Consider the following 17,730-nt stretch of genomic DNA (forward strand, 5'->3'; position numbering starts at 1 on the left):
CAATCGCGCAGCCGAGTCCGACTCTTTGCGACCGGTCCTTGGTAGGACCCAACAAATTCATGCTTGTGACCCACTTGCGGTAACCCACCTGGAACTTGAGTATGAGGCCCCAGCAGACCAGACCAGGAGGCTGGTGGTCCCTCATCACTCTGATGGGTTTCATCTAGTGCAAGACAGCCTTGGTTACTACATTCTTTAATTAATTTACTTTTCCCACCACCATTGCCCCACTTTCATTATGATTCACGAAGGGGATGATATTGAGGGTGGTGTTTGCTTCCCTCTAGTGATGATAGTGAGAAATGGTCACTTCTTCCCTCCTTGTTTGCATTGTCCATGTAAATTGAAGCATTTTCTTATACAACACACATTTTAGCTCATAGATAACACTATCATCTCATGGAATAAGGACCAGAAGTTTAGAATCATAGTGTTGGAAGGGACATCCAGGGTCATCTAGTCCAACCCCCTCCACAATGCAGGAAACTCACAGATATCTCCTCCTCACATACATCCCCAGTGACCCTGCTCCATGCCCAGAAGATGTCAAAAACTTCCAGGATCCCTTGCCAAACTGGCCTGGAGAAAAATTGCTGATTGACCCCAAAGTGTCAACAGTGGTAACAGTGGGAGGGCTTCTAGAGTTCTGGCCCCACTGATGCTCCTACTGATGGCCCTTGGGTTTTGGCCACTGGGTGACACAGAGTGTTGGATTGACTGGGCCACAGGTCTGATCCAACATGGCTACTCTTTACGTTCTAAAATAAATGTGACAGAACCGCACATAGATCTTGCTTAAGCAACACCTTGGTACACTGAATGTTCCATTAATGGCCGAGAGAAACAGGTTTTGGCTGGGGAAGGGACACGGTGAGAAAAGCAGCACATTGGCTGTATCTGGGAATGAAGCTTTAGGGGCCCGAAACAGGATCTCTAGGGATTGGATGGTCTGTTTGCTTCCAATGCACTCTATTTATATAGTCATAAATTAAGCAGTATAACAAAGGCCTCCTGAGACTTCTGGACTCTCCAGTCCAAAGGGAAGTAAATGTGATAGAGCTACACATGGATCCTTCCACTAGTCAGGACACACTACTTAAGTGTTCAGACATAATGGGACATTACTTTTAATTAACTAGATTAAATTAAGTTAAATCAGATTAACAGTAGTTTTGGGGCTTCCCTTAAATTCTTTTGTTCCATCTGTTGCAGTTCCATCAAAATGAAAAGCTGCCAGAAGCAAAGGAGAAGTTTTATATGGTTTTAGACCCACTTCCTCTCACTGGGTATTTCCCACAGTAATAACGGGCTGTGTCTTCAGGTTTCAGGCTGTTCATTTGCAAGAATAACATGTTGGTAGGGTTGTTCCTGGAGATGGTGAAGCGCCCTTTCGCCGAATTGGCATAGCTTTGTGCCTTTCCATCACCGCTTATCTCTGCCAGCCATTCAGGTCCCTTCCCAGGGGCCTGCCTCACCCAGCTCATGTGAGAGCTGCTAAAGTCAAACCCAGAGGCTTGACAGCAGAGGCGGAGGGATTCTCTGGGCCTTTTGATATCTCCTCCTGTTTCCATCCATTGTTTCTCTGAGCAGGCACCTGAAAAGGGGGGGAAAATGCATTTTAAAGAGAGATGCTGTACACAAGTCCCTAGAATGTCTGTATCCCCTGGATTTTTAAGGAGAAGAATGATACCTCTAAAGGCTGCAAAGAAGAAAAGAAACTGAATATCATTTTTCTGCCCAGCTTCGTTACCTGGAATGTGACCAGGCTGTAGCCACAACGACAGCGTTGGATAATTTTAAACAGGAAGCTGTCTCGGTATTTGCATACACCTGCAGGCACAGGACACATCCTTGGGGTGATGACAAACTTAGAATCATAGAGTTGGAAGGGACCTCCAGGGTCATCTAGTCCAACCCCCTGCATAATGCAGGAAACGTCTGTGCATCACTCCCCCCATAAACCATAGGGAAGGGATTCAGGGCTCAATGTCTGTGACAGGGAAGCTATGGCTAAAAATAAAGTGACACTAAAGGGAACAGCTCAGCAATGGAAGAACCTGTTTATGGCATGCTTTCAAGAACAAGCAGATGTATATCTATTGCGCCATAAATCCTGTTTACCTATCCTGCCAGTTTCTAACAGAGGCTTATGACTATTAAACACTCAATGAGAGTTTTTACGAAGACATATACTGAAAAACAATGTTTAACCACAGTATATTCACATGTGAATCAAGAAGTATTTTACAGTCCATTTTAAAGACGATGTGCAATATTCTTGCATTGTTTGTAGGACTTCCTGAAGTCCAATAATTCCCAAACAGGTGTGGCTGCAACCAGACCACTGCTTCCATCCACTTTTGAACAAAAGGATATAAGAGAAGCCATGTTGGATCAGGCCAATGGCCCATCCAGTCCAACACTCTGTGTCACATAAGGACATAAGAGAAGCCATGTTGGATCAGCCAATGGCCCATCCAGTCCAACACTCTGTGTCACATAAGAACAGAAGAGAAGCCATGTTGGATCAGGCCAACGGGCCATCCAGTCCAACACACTGTGTCACATAAGAACAGAAGAGAAGCCATGTTGGATCAGGCCAATGGCCCATCCAGTCCAACACTCTGTGTCACATAAGAGAAGCCATGTTGGATCAGGCCAATGGCCCCTCCAGTCCAACACTCTGTATCACACAGTGGCCAAAAATTTATATATATATACATATATATATACACACTGTGGCTAATAGCCACTGATGGACCTCTGCTCCATATTTTTATCTAACCCCCTCTTGAAGCTGACTATGCTTGTAGCTGCCACCACCTCCTGTGGCAGTGAATTCCACATGTTAATCACCCTTTGGGTGAAGAAGTACCTCCTTTTATCCGTTCTAACCCAACTGCTCAGCAATTTCATTGAATGCCCACGAGTTCTTGTATTGTGAGAAAGGGAGAAAAGTACTTTTGGAATCAATCCTTCTTCAGGCAGCTCACCAAGGGATAAAGTATTTCATTTGCACTGCTCTGTAACTCCGATGCATCTAGCAGGGCTCCAACCATCTATTTGTCTTGGGCTTCTCTTCCTTCTAGGGGAGGACAAGCCTTGAACTAGGCTTCTATACAGAACTGAATTAACAATTAGGTCAATTAGGCACTGGCCTATGGGCCACCATGCTTTTAGGGGTGCAAGGCTGGCTCCCCCTGCCCAGTTTCCCCCCCTGTTTGCAACCCTCCCAGTCTGCACACGCAGCCAGCAACAGAGCTGCTCTTTGCCCAGTTTGCCTAGTGCGGCTGCTGTTGCCGTTGTCACCAAGTTGTCTGCCTATCCCCTGTAGCTTAGTAAAAGGGGCTTTTAAGAAGGTGCTTGCAGGCTGCAGTGGGGGCTGTGGGCAGTGGGACAGGTGCTCAGACTCTGGGAAAATTTGTGAGCGGGCCCCCGAGATTTTGACTGCTTCAGGGCATCCACAGGGTTGAATCCGGTACTGCTTCTATATCATCTTTATTTCTACTCTTCTCCAAGCAGAGGGAAACTTGCCACATGGAATGTTTGGAGAACCAAGTACAGATATTCTCCTTTTCTTAAAGCAGGGATCACTTTTCATAAATATAAACAGAAGTCATTTGTTCTGGGTCAAGTCAGCACCATTCTCTCCCATGTTGATCTAGGAATATGCTATGGAATCTCAGATATCTATAATTAACTTTCCATTTTCTGAGTTTCAGGATTTCTCAATATCCATTACTTCAAGCTCATTTGGACTTGCTGACGATCTAGTCAGGCTGTTTCTATTCTACTTCTTACCAATCTACCCCTCCCTTGGTGGAAACTGTGCCTGAAGTGAGGGCTTTCCATATTTGGAAATTCTGATATCAATCATATTTCAGGTTCAGGTATACAATCTGGCTTTGCTTGAAGTAGAAGATATATTGGCCACTGTGTGACACAGAGTGTTGGACTGGATTGGCCATTGGCCTGATCCAACATGGCTTCTCTTATGTTTTTAAGATATTGGATTTATATCCCGTCCTCCACTCCGAATCTCAGAGCGACTCACAATCTCCTTTATCTCCCCCCCCCCCACAACAATCACCCTATGAGGTAGATGAAGATACTGGATTTATATCCTGCCCTCCACTCCTGAGAGTCTCAGAGCGGCTCACAATCTCCTTTCCCTTCCTCCCCCCCCTCCACAACAGACACCCTTTGAGGTAGATGAAGATATTGGATTTATATCCCACCCTCCACTCCGAATCTCAGAGCGGCTCACAATCTCCTTTATCTCCCCCCTCCATAACAGTCACCCTGTGAGATAGGTGGGGCTGAGAGGGCTCTCACAGCAGCTGCCATTTCAAGGACAACTCCTATGAAAGCTATGGCTGATCCAAGGCCATTCTAGCAGGTGCAAGTAGAGGAGTGGGGAATCAAACCCGGTTCTCCCAGATAAAAGTCCGCACACTTAACTATGACACCAAGCCCGCTCTGAGGCACCACCAGCCCTCGTTTCCTACAAAGTGAATTTTGACAATGGTCCATTAATTAGCACGAAGGTATTTACTTCAGACAGGCATTGCAAATGCTGCATCCATAGAAGATGGACTACAAGAAAAGAAGATGCTATGGACAGGGATTTCATGGCACTGGAGGACTAGAAGCTTGGTAGTTACAGAGGCAGAGTTTTCATCAGCTCACGAGCCAGCTGACATTGGTGGGTTGCTGAACTGAAACTGGAAGAGATTACTCTGATCATCATCATTGGAAGATCTGTCCCTAGTGGAGGTTATCAGCTCTATTGTATAGAGTTATTGCATTGAATAAAGGTAACCACTGGTTTCTCATTGTTAGCAGATTTGGTGTCCTCCATTTTCATCACAGTCACTTAGCACCATTTTTACATTATATTCATACTTAAAGAACATTTACATCCTACATAGAAAGCAGTTGAGGCAGAAGAAAAAGCATTAATAGCATTAATAGTCCCTAGTATAATCTCCAAAGAGACACCATGAATAAATCTCCAAATAAATTGCAGTATGAAGAACATATTGGAAAACACATAAGGACCCACAGTAAAAATTTCTTCAAATACATTAGCAGCAGAAAACCAGTCAGGGAGACAGTGGGGCCCTTGCATGACCAAGGCGTAAAAGGATTACTAAAGGATGATGGAAGCTGAATGCAAGTGTGGCAACAGAATGCTTATGATTTTTGTGTCTATGATGTGGTGCTTTTTTTTTTTTAAACATGGAATCATTTTTGCAAAGGATTGCTTGCTGTACACTTACAGCTCATAAATGCCAAATAAAACTAGAAGCCTGTTGCTCTTTTTTGATGCACATTCAATGGATTTCGTCTCACTGTACGTCTGTCTTGGGCACAACAATACACAGCAGAGTCGGCAGCTGTCATGGGGCTCAGGGAGAATTGGTTTGTGGAGCTGTCTGCAGAAATGGTGACACGAATTTAGACAGAAGGGTTGTACCATTTTCTCCCATCAAAGGGGTATATCCTTTCAACCATTCCATAACTTTCCCGGCAGGATGACGGATCCAATCCCAAGCATAACTCCTGTCAGTGATGGAGAATCCCGTCACTTTACAGACCAGATTGAGATTCTCTTCTGGTCTCAGTGTTCCTGGTCCCGATGATGTGAGTCGAATATCCGAAAAGGCTCCTTGGAAAAAAAATAGAAGATTGCAAGGAATTCAGAGCATCATACAATTGGAAGTGTAGCCAAACCAGTGGTTCTAAAATTCCCATAGAGTACATACTTACCTCTCAGAGTAGTTATCAAGGAAAATATGGAAAATATAATTCATTTCATGATGTAATTGGGGGGGGGGGGGGAAGAATGTTTAGTTTGGCAGGATGGATGAAACTTTGACTGAGAGATAAAAGTGAGCTTCTTAAATGTTCAGGTTCCTTTTGAACTCACCTTGCCCCCACAGTCTTTGAATGGGATTTTCATGACCCCCTCCTACTGTAATCTATGCAATATAATGCAATTTCCCAATTACTTAGGCATCAACATCTCCCAGAAAGTTTCAGTCTTTGCCCTCCCAGCAAAGAAAATATGTGCCAAGGTAGCATATGAGCCCTGAAGATCGCCGTGATCTGCCAATCAACATCTTTTGGGCATCCTTGGCTCAAAGGACATCCGACTTGCGTCGACCAGATGGAATCAGCTCCCCATGGAGATCTAGGCCCTATCAGACTTGTTACCATTCCATAGGACCTGTAAGATGGAGCTATTCCACCAGGCTTTCAGATGAAGCAAGTGGGCATCCTTTATTTTTACTGTCTACACCACTTTTATCCTCCCACACGATGATGTACCATCTGAACTATTATATTCGGGCGAATAACTATATTGTGCTCTGCAATATAAGCCCACTCCGCCTTTGCTATATTTATTGAGTTGTGTTGTTTAATTGTATTTTATTAATTTATTGCTGCGTTTTAACTGGTTTTATTATGCTACAATCCACCCTGAGCCCACTAGGGAAAGGGCAGAATATAAATCCACCAAATAAATAAAATAATGCAAAGGGATGCTTTTTAGGTTTAAGAGAACATAAGAACATAAGAGAAGCCATGCTGGATCAGGCCAATGGCCCATCCAGTCCAATACTCTGTGTCACATAAGAACATAAGAGAAGCCATGTTGGATCAGGCCAATGGCCCATCCAGTCCAACACTCTGTGTCACATAAGAACATAAGAGAAGCCATGTTGGATCAGGCCAATGGCCCATCCAGTCCAACACTCTGTGTCACATAAGAACATAAGAGAAGCCATGTGGGATCAGGCCAATGGCCCATCCAGTCCAACACTCCGTGTCACATAAGAGAAGCCATGTTGGACCAGGCCAATGGCCCATCCAGTCCAACACTCCGTGTCACATAAGAACATAAGAGAAGCCATGTTGGACCAGGCCAATGGCCCATCCAGTTCAACACTCTGTGTCACACAGTGGCCAAAAAATTATATATATATGGCTAATAGCCACTGATGGACCTCTGCTCCATATATTTATCTAACCCCCTCTTGAAGCTGTCTATGCTTGTAGCCGCAGCCACCTCCTGTGGCAGTGAATTCCACATGTTAATCACCCTTTGGATGAAGAAGTACTTCCTTTTATCTGTTTTAACCTGATAGAGCAGGGGTCCTCAAACTACGGCCCGCGGGCCAGATGCGGCCCGCTGAGGACATTTATGCGGCCCGCCGGGTTATGGCAAAATCAGACCGGAAGTGATGTTCGACCTAAACTCGCGTTAGCACACTTCCGGCACTGGGCTGAGGCGGCAGAGACAGAGTGTGAGGTGATACCGAGGTGAGGTGAGTTCCCAGGCCAGGGTGTGTGGTGTGGGGAAGGGAGAGAGATGCAGAAGACGGAGAACTGATGGCCCGCGGCCTTGTACAGTAATGGCAGTCTGGCCCTCCAACAGTCTGAGGGACAGTGAACTGGCCCCCTATTTAAAAAGTTTGAGGACCCCTGTGATAGAGGTTTACAAGATTATGCATGGGATGGAGAAAGTAGAGAAAGAAGTACTTTTCTCCCTTTCTCACAATACAAGAACTCGTGGGCATTCAATGAAATTGCTGAGCAGTCGGGTTAAAACGGATAAAAGGAAGTGTATATGTGTATATCTCTATTTTCATTGCTCTTGTATTGCATTTGTTGTTATGCCCTTTTGTTTTACACAATACTTTGTATGTTCATTAACTTCTAGCTTACTTTTCTTTCCCTTGAGATTCTTGCAGATCTGTAATCACCAATGGCTAATTACAATAAACAAACTTGAACAGAACTGAACAAATCCTTATATATTTAAATGATAAATTTAGCGGTGTATTAAATGAAAATGGGAATGGAAAAAGTAACCCCCCCGCCCCTACACACTGTTGACAGAAATAGAAATGGATATGAAAAAGAAACCAAATGGTGTTGCAGTGTGTGGGTGGTTGGGATGGCAATGGAACAAGTTTATTAGGGTTGTTCATAGCTTTCTACTGCTTGAAAAACCTTCATATAGAAAGTGCAATTTGTTTCTATTCAGTCTTGTTTCATCTGCTATAAGGGCTATAGGAGTTTTAGCTCTCTGGCACCACCTCTGGATCCGTTTCTGAAATATTCCTATAGGGAAGGGTTTTTGCCTGACCTCTGCTAGGATCTCTCTCACTGTGTCCCTTGCACAATAATACATGGCTGTGTCCTCTGCTTTCAGACTGTCCATTTGGAGGTAGAAGTTGGAGCTGTCCTTGGAGGCCGTGAATTGCCCTTGGATTGCAGGGGAGTAATTACTGTTCCCAGAACCAGGGCGATAGTACCAGACAAGCCATTCCAATGCTTTGCCAGGCTTCTGCATGATCCAGCTCATCCAGTAGTGTTAACATCAAATCCTGTGACGGCACAGGAGAGTTTATGGGATTCTCCTGGTTTTTTCACTACAGGATCTGACTGGGTGGGAACCACCTGTGAGAGAACACCTGGTAGAAACAGGGAAAAGAACATTGGTTGAGATAGGAACAGCAGCAGCTCACAAGGCTCATGTACAACCCAAATGCAATGATGGAAGGAACTGGATTCTAAAAACATACATGGGGAGGCAACCAAGAAAATGAATGTTGGCAATAAGAACAGCATAGCAGAATGATGGACGAGATCTCAACCAGCCTGCGTCTCCTGAGCCAGGAAGTCTGGGTGAGAGGAAGAGTCTTTGAGGTTTAAATAGGAAGCAAGTGTGTGCTTGTCTTTGCATACATCACCAACAGTATTTATTCAGGATCACACCCCTTCAGAATCTGAGATTGCTGCATTTATGAAGAAGGAAGGACAACCATTTGCTGGTAGTGTGAAAGTGGACCTGTTAAGAATGCAGTCACCTACAGCGATGTGACTTGTTTTGGCCAACTTGTGCCATGCCTCTGTCCTTCCTAGGCCCCTCTGGATGGCACTGTATGTGTAAGGCGGGGGTGGATACTAACCCCCAAGAAGGCACTCATAGCCATCACATTAGAGAAGAAAGGTGTATTGGTCTCTAGGGATAGGCCTGGGAGGCACTGGATTGTGACCATGTGCCCCGATAAGCAAGGGACAATTCTGCTGTGGAACTCCTCAAGTGAAGTTGGAGCACAGTCGCTTTCTTCTAAACTCTTAAAGCACTGATGCTAACAACTGTGTTATCCTGTTGCATAAGACTTTCCAGAGGAGGAAGAGAGGACCTTTGGGAATTGTGGTTTGCTTTGCAGCTGGTGAGACTCACCACAGTCTTCATGAGATGCTGGATGTGGGAGGCAAACTTCTCAGTTGCTGACCACAAACAACCATCAGTGTTTGTCCTATTGCAGAATTGTGGGGAAGGAGACCTATCTGCTTTTATTGCTGTCAGTTTGATGTAGGAGAGCCAGTTTGGTGTAGTGGTTAATTGTGCGGGCTCTTTTCTGGGAGAACCGGGTTTGATTCCCCACTCCTCCACTTGCACCTGCTAGCATGGCCTTGGGTCAGCCATAGCTCTGGCAGAGGTTGTCCGTGAAAGGGCAGCTGCTATGAGAGCTCTCTCCAGCCCCACCCACCTCAAAGGGTGTCTGTTGTGGGGGAGGAAGATAAAGGAGATTGTGAGAGCCAGTTTGGTGTAGTGGTTAAGTGTGCGGACTCTTATGTGGAAGAACTGGGTTTGATTCCCCACTCCTCCACTTGCACCTGCTAGCATGGCCTTGGGTCTGGCAGAGGTTGTCCTCGAAAGGGCAGCTGCTGTGAGAGCCCTCTCCAGCCCCACCCACCTCACAGGGTGTCTGTTGTGAGGGAGGAAGGTAAAGGAGATAGTGAGCTGCTCTGAGACTCTTCGGAATGGAGGGCGGGATATAAATCCAATATCTTCATCTACCTCACAGGGTGTCTGTTGTGGAGGGGGGGAGAAGGTAAAGGAGATTGTGAGCCACTCTGAGACCCTTTGGAGTGGAGGGCGGGATATAAATCCAATATCTTCTTCTTCTGTCAGTAAAATTTATGAGACAAGTGGTTAAAATGGTTGAGGGAGTTGATGAGAGGGATCATGAAAAGGCGGTGGCTAGCTGGGGCCTATTCAATGTGGATGAATTGGCACAGATTAGGTCAGGGATAAGAAGCAGTGGGGGAAATGGCGTGCAGGGGCATGACTTTGGGGATTGATTCCTCCAGTCACATATAAACTGTAAAGCAGCTGCAGCTGCTGAAAACAGTCTTTCTGTGTCCTTTTGATGTCATCTGAAAAATGGATAGAACTTTTGATTGAGGATGAAAAGAGACATTCCCTCTGGAGCCAGTTCTTTCATGGGCCACTCTGAGTAATAAAGAGAGCCCCGTGGTGTAGAGTTTAAAAGCTGCAGTACTGCAGTCCTAAACCCTGCTCACAGCCTGTGTTTGATCCCTGGTGGAAGCTGGGTTTTCAGATAGCCGGCTTGAGGTTGACTCAGCCTTCCATTCTTCCGAGGTTGGTAAAATGTGTACCCAGCTTGCTGGGGGGAAAGTGTAGATGACTGGGGAAGGAAATAGCAAACGACCACGTAAAAAGTCTTTCGTGAAAACATTGTGAAAGCAACATCACCCCAGAGTCAGAAATGACTGGTGCTTGCACAGGGGACCTTTCCCCTTCTCCTGAGTAATAAGTTTTCAAGGTTTTATTATTGACTTTTAAAGCCTTACACAGCTGGGACCAACATACCTATGGAATCGCATCTCCCCAAATATGCCCTGGAGACCATTACGATTTGGCATACAACATCTGCTGACTGTCCCCAGCCCGAAGGATGTCCATCTTGCCTCAACGAGGGCCGGGGCCTTTTCAGCCTTGGCCCCAGCCTGGTGGAATCAGCTCCCCTTGGAGATCTGGGCCTCCAATGAACTGTTACCTTTTCGTAGGGCCTATAGTTGAGGCAGCAGGCGTCCTACTCTGTTGGGCGTTCCATTCCATCAGCTGGCCCTATGCTGTGGTACCATCTCTGCTGTATAATATTAAACTACCTCTTTGCTGTGCCAGATTCTTAATCTATATAACATGTGCCCAACTGAGCCACCACCTATAACTGTTTATGATTAAGTTGTATTGTTTTATCGCTATGATATGTTTTGCTATTTATATTGTTTTTAAAATGTCGTTATCCACCCTGAGCCCTTTCTGGGATAGGGCAGAATATAAATAGTCTAAATGAATGAATGAATGAATGAATAACAGTTTGTATCTTTGACTTGTATCTCGATTGAAGCACATGTGCATAAAACAAGTCAAATATAGCCCATAAAGATTTTGTATCTTGCAGTTGTCACCATGTTTTGTTTGCCTCATTTGCGTTACTGTCATTTGATTTAACATCATTTCTCATAATTTAGAAAATATTTGCACTCCATGTAAATGCAGCTGATAAAAAAAAAAATTGCAAAAATGTTGAAACAGTTAATTTGTCCATTCATTGGAATGGGCATAATTTTGGGCCATGTCAAGAGGATAACAAGGAGGGGGGGAATGGGGCATCACACAACAGCATCTAATCAAGCCCCCTGCCCCCAATTGGTGAAGATGCATGAGCAGAAAATTAGGATCTACTTCAGTTGGAGACAAAGAAGATATAGGAGTATTGAACATAAGAGAAGCCATGTTGGAACAGGTCAATGGCCCATCCAGTCCAACACTCTGTGTCACATAAGAACATAAGAGAAGCCATGTTGGATCAGGCCAATGGCCCATCCAGTCCAACACTCTGTGTCACATAAGAACATAAGAGAAGCCATGTTGGATCAGGCCAATGACTCATCCAGTCCAACACTCTGTGTCACATAAGAACATAAGAGAAGCCATGTGGGATCAGGCCAATGGCCCCTCCAGTCCAACACTCTGTGTCACACAGTGGCCAAATATATTGTTCATTCTTTACTTGTTCACGGCATGTATAGATTGCGTTTCTCACAGATACTGAAGATGACTTGCTGAATTTGTCCTTAAAAAAAAAAAAAAGGTGGGTAGCTGTGCTAGTCTGAAGCTACAGAACAAAGCTACAATTCAGTGGCATTTTAAGACCAACAAAGTCTAATTCAAGGTATGACCTTTCATGTGTAAGAACACTTCTCAGATACAAGGCCTTCAGATTTATAACTCTCCGGTGTCTATTCTGGAACCTTTTCTGAAATGTTGATACAGGGTTAGGGGTTTTTTTTGTAAAGAATATCTTTCTATGCCCTGGGGATAAGGAGTGAGGTGGATCTAACCATCCTCTATGCTGTTATTCCTCCAACTTATGTGTCCCTTCTTCCAACTGAAAAGCCACTCACATTGGAAGGAAGCTCTTTAGACCGGAGGAAGGCTAAACCAAAGGAAAAGTGGTGCATAAACATTTTAATTAATAAATCAATGAATTTTGCTCAGTGGAGGGGTGGGATAATGGTATGATATATGACAACCATACTAGCAACACTGATTTCCACCCATATTAACAGAACACAAGATTTTTGTGTATATGATGTGGAAGGGTTTTTTTTTTTTTAATAAAGGAAGGTTGAAGGGTTCATGGGATCATTTTTGCAAAGGATCCCTTGCTCTAGTTCAAATGCCTTTGTTCTCTCCCACTACACTTATGACTTGTGTAAGTGCTAAACACAAGTAGAAGCCTGTTTTCTTCTTTTTTGATGCATGTCCAATAGACCTCGTCTCACTGTGGTTCCCGGGCACAATAATACACAGCAGAGTCTGCAGCTGTCATGGAGCTGAGCTGGAGGTAGAACTGGTTGGTGGAGCTGTCCGCAGAAATGGTGATGCGACTTTGGGGAGAAAGGTTGTACCACTTTCTCCCATCATAGGGGTATATTGCTGCAACCCATTCCAGACCTTTCCCTGGAGGCTGACGGATCCAGTGCCAGAGATAATGCTGCGTAGTGATAGAGAATCCTGTCACTTTACAGACTAGATTGAGGTTCTCTCCAGGTCTCAGGGTTCCTGGTCCAGTTGATGTGAGCTGAATGTCTGAAAGGGCCCCTTGGAAAAAAGAGAGCATTGCAATGAATTCAGAGCATCATACATTTGGAGTTGTAACTAAAACAATGGTTCTAAAATTCTCAAAAGAGTACATACGTCTCAGAGAAGTCACCAAGAAAAATATTAAAAAGATAACTAATTTCATGATATCCTTCAAAAAAATTAATGCTTAGGTGGGCAGGAAGGATCCAGCTCTGACCAAGGAGTAGAAGTGAGCCTCCTAAATGTCAGGTTCCTTTTGAACTCATCTTTCCCCCATGGACTTCAAACAGAATTTGCATGAGTCCCTCCTCCTGTGGTCTATGTAATATAATGACATTTTAAGAAGCAAGGTTGAGTAGGAGATTCACTCTTGGCTTTCACTGGGGGAGACTAAGTGAACTCAGTTGGGAAGAGACCATGTGGACTGGACCAAAGGACCATGCCAGTTCCCCAGCCTGTCCAGTCTGATTGATTCTGAAATGGATGAGTTTTCCAGTGAATTTTACATACAGTTTTTGTAGATTTTGATACACCAGGTAACATTGCTTAACAGTGTACTATCAGAGGACATAATTCCAGAGACATAGCAATGATCTCAATGGTTGTTTTGAGACCAGGCAGAGATGCTTCGTGCATCATATAGTCCAATCACCCTCCTAAATCAGGATGCCAAAATATTTTGCCACTAGAATAAGGGCTATAATCCACCACAATGAGGACAAAGACCAGAATGGGGTTACAGTTAACTAGGAGATGCAGTTAGGAGAGTATAAAATGCAGCACACTGTAGTGCTCCCTATAAACTGAAATAGTGTGAGTCAGCTCACAGATTTTTGTCTCAGCTCAGGAAGAATGGCCCCAGAGCAAGCTGATTTTTTCAGTAGCTCTCAACTCTAATGCCAGTAGCTCTCAAAGTAGAATTTTTGCTCACAAGACTACACAGCTTTGAGGGAGTATTAGTAACCAAACTAAAAATCCAATAGTCATTCTTTGGTTAGATGTGCATAAAGCACTGGGCAAGCTGCAGTGATCTTTTTTACTTAATTTATTGAAGAGGATGAAGTTGGGATGTGTGGGGAAGCCCCACAGACCACCTGCCATGCACGCTGCTGCCATGTTCCCTAAGCCTGTCTGCCTCCCCCTCTTGGTGGGATGCATGTAGCGTATAGGAACATTTTCTCCTCTTTCTCTAGATGAGCTCCTAAGTAGATGACGCAAGAAGAGGCCAAATAAAATTAGCTAATTGCTGTAGCAGGACTAGTGGCCAAAAGGTAACCCCCCCCCCCCATGTTTATCACTAACACTGCAATCCTAAATTGATTGTGTGAAAAGGATTTGCCCCTATTTTTAATTGTTCTGTTAATTACAAGATGATGCACCACTTATTTCATCATGATTCGTGATCAGAGATGTAATTACTGCCTCCAAGTGGTCATCGTGAGAAATGATCGTTTATTTCCCTTTTGTAACATCAAGACCATGTTAATGAAAGCACAATATTCCACATATGGAAAACACTGGCACCATTTTTGATTCTTCTATGAGCCACTCTGAATAATAGCTGGCTTGTATCTCCATGAAAGTGTATGTGCATAAACAAGGCTTATTTTGTAGGAAAAGCCCAGCAGGAATTCATTTGCATATCAAGCCACACGCCCTGATATCACCCTTACTGCGCACAGGACATTTTTTTGTAGAAAAAGCCCAGCAAGAACTCATTTGCAAATTAAGCCATGCCTCCTGCTGCCAAGACAGCCGAAACTGCATTCCTGCGTGTTCCTGCTCAAAAAAAGCCCTGTGTATAAAAAAATAGGGATTTTGTATCTTGCCATTGTCATCATATTTCATTTGCCTCATTCACAATACTATCTTTTAACATCATTTTTCATAATTTAGCGAATATTTACACTCCATTTAAATGCAGCTGATTAAAAAAAAAATACCCACAAGAATGTTGAAACCGTTAATTTGTCCGTTCATTGAAATAGGCAAGATTTTGGGTCATGTCAAGAGGATGAATAAAAGAGGGGAAATGGGGCATCACAGCAGATTCTGATGAAGCATACACCACCCAATTGGTGAAGATGCATAAGCAGAGACTTAGAGTTTACTCATGTTAGAGACAGAGAGGCCCTAGGGGTATTGTTCATTCTTTATTTGTTCAGTGCATGTATAGGTTGCCTCTTTTGCAGACGCTGAAGATGCATTGCTGAATTTAAAAACAACAACAACTACAAATAGCAAGGATCTCCAATAAACAAAGCAGTAGGAGAAGAGATAGGTGTCCATGTTTGTTCAAATATACTCAACTTAGTACTGGAGAAGCATCATCTCAGTGGATGAAGAAGGCAGATTAGGGATGGTGGCTCAGTGGTAGAGCATCTGCTTGGTAAGCAGAAGGTCCCAAGTTCAATCCCCAGTATCTCCTACTAAAAAAGGGTCCAGGCAAGTAGGCGTGAAAAGCCTTAGCTTGAGTCCCTGGAGAACCGCTGCCAGTCTGAGTAGACAATACTGACTTTGATGGACCGAGGGTCTGATTCAGTAGAAGGCAGCTTCATATGTTCAGATGGAGTGAAGATATCCCATTGCTATTTCAGCAGGAGAATGCTCATTTCCTGCTCCCTGATGAGAACTAAACCCATATGTTATATATGTGATCTGAAATGTGTATGATGTATGGTGTTCTTGCCTGGCTAATTGGAGTCTGTTGGACTGAGCTTGAGGACTCAGGAACAATGGACAGTAGGATCCAAATCCCTGCTGTCCTGCTCCAATCGCAGGCCCCCTGCTGGTTTGAATGGTCCAATAGCATGCTAGCACGGGAACCTGGAGTGTATATATAGTTGGCCCAGTTGGCAGTTTTAGTGCACAGCCGTAATACTATGCTGTGCTAATAAAAAGTGCTATGATCACTACCACCTCGCCCCTTCATTTCGTGGAACCCACTAGTTTATACCATAATTTATTTTATCCACAAATGACAAACTTGCCACATAACTATACGTATATGTCCCATATTACTTAGGCATTTATGTCTAAACGACGTATTTCGTGATGTATTAAATGAAAATGAGAATGTAAACAAGAAAGCCCCACTTGTTGATAGAAATATAAATAAATACAAAAAAAGAGAGAGTAAGTAAATGGTGGTGATTAGGGTTTGTAGAATCTTTCGGGATCAAGTGCCGTGTTCTACTGGAGAAAGTTTTCCTTCCAGACGTTTCGTTTTCAGCTGCAGAGAACATCCTCAGTGGCGTTGCAGCCGGAGCAGGCGCTCTGACCTTCTTGGCTGCTGTGCATTGAGTGGAGCCAGAGCTGCTGGAGAGCTGCTATTTCTAGGCTGGAGGGGGTGTGATGAAAGGGCAATTGGTTTGTGGATGTGCCCATTGTGGTGGGTTGTGTTGGTATATGGAATGGCCATGGGGACCCAATAATTTTCCCAGGGCTTTGCATAACTGTTACTACTTAAGGCACCTTCATAGACCATGCGATTTGTTTTGTTACTCAGCTAATATTATCTTCCACGAGGCCTTCAGAATTATAGAGCTTTGGTGCCCCACCTGGAGCCTTTTCTAAAATGTTGATGCAGGGAAGCCCCCCCCCCCCCAATGCCTTTCTATGCCCCGGGTATAAGGAGTGAGGTGGATCCAACCATCCTCTATGTTGCTGTTCCTCCAACGTATGTGGTTCTTCCTCCAACTGAAGAGCCACTTACACTGGAAGGAAGTTATTTAGACTGGAGGAAGGTTCCCAAAATAAAACCAAAGGAAAATGGGGTACAAAAATTTCAATTAAAAAAAATGACAATTTTTTGCTCAGCGGATTGGTGGGATAATGGTATAATAGGGTAACCATACCAGCAACACTCTCTTCCACCCATGTGAACTGTGGCAAAATAACACTTAAGATTTTTTGGGGGTGTGATGTGGTGTTTTTTTTTTTTTTTAATGAAAGTTGAATTGATCATGGGATCATATTCACAAAGGATCCCTTGCTAATGTCGTTGTTCTCCCCTATTACACTTATGACTTGTGTAAATGCTAAACACAAGTAGAAATCCGTGTTCCTCTTTTTTGATGCACGTCCAATAGACTTTGTCTCACTGTGGTTCCCGGGCACAATAATACACAGCAGAGTCTGCAGCTGTCACGGAGCTCAGCTGGAGGGCAATCTGGTTTGTGGAGCTGTCCGCAGAAATGGTGACGCGACTTTGGAGAGAAGAGTTGTACCACTTTCTCCCATCATAGGGGTATATATCTGCAACCCATTCCAGACTTTTCCCTGGAGGCTGACGGATCCAGTTCCAGAAAAAATGCTGCGTAGCAATAGGGAGTCCTGTCACTTTACAGACCAGATTGAGATTCTCTCCAGGCCTCAGGGTTCCAGGCCCCAATGGTGTGAGCTGAATGTCCGAAAAGGCCCCTTGGAAAAAAAAAAGAAGAGAATATAGTAATGAATTCAGAGCATCATACTTTTGGAGGTGAAGCTAAAACAATGGTTCTAAAATTCTCGAAAGAGTACATACCTCTCCGAGCAGTCACCAAGAAAAATATGAAAAATGTAATTAATTTCATGATGTTATTGGGAGAAAAAAAGAATGCTTAGTTGGGCAGGAAGGATCTAGCTCTGACCAAGGAGTAGAAGTGAGCCGTCTAAATGTCAGATTCTCTCCCCCCCCCCCCCGTACTTCAAACAGAATTTGCATGAATCCCTCCTCCTGTGATCAATGCAATATAATGACATTTTTA

General features: G+C 44.1%; 1 gene segment (V, D, J or C); it reads right to left on the minus strand.

The window, feature by feature from the left end:
- Positions 1–12,677: 12,677 nt before the first annotated feature.
- Positions 12,678–17,556, minus strand: LOC132584628 (immunoglobulin heavy variable 4-59-like). The segment is given in 3 exon segments: positions 12,678–12,951; positions 17,065–17,404; positions 17,508–17,556. Coding segments are annotated over 3 exon segments (663 nt in total).
- Positions 17,557–17,730: the final 174 nt, after the last annotated feature.

The sequence above is a fragment of the Heteronotia binoei genome, chromosome 15 (assembly GCF_032191835.1).
Source record: "Heteronotia binoei isolate CCM8104 ecotype False Entrance Well chromosome 15, APGP_CSIRO_Hbin_v1, whole genome shotgun sequence".
Taxonomy (NCBI): domain Eukaryota; kingdom Metazoa; phylum Chordata; class Lepidosauria; order Squamata; family Gekkonidae; genus Heteronotia; species Heteronotia binoei.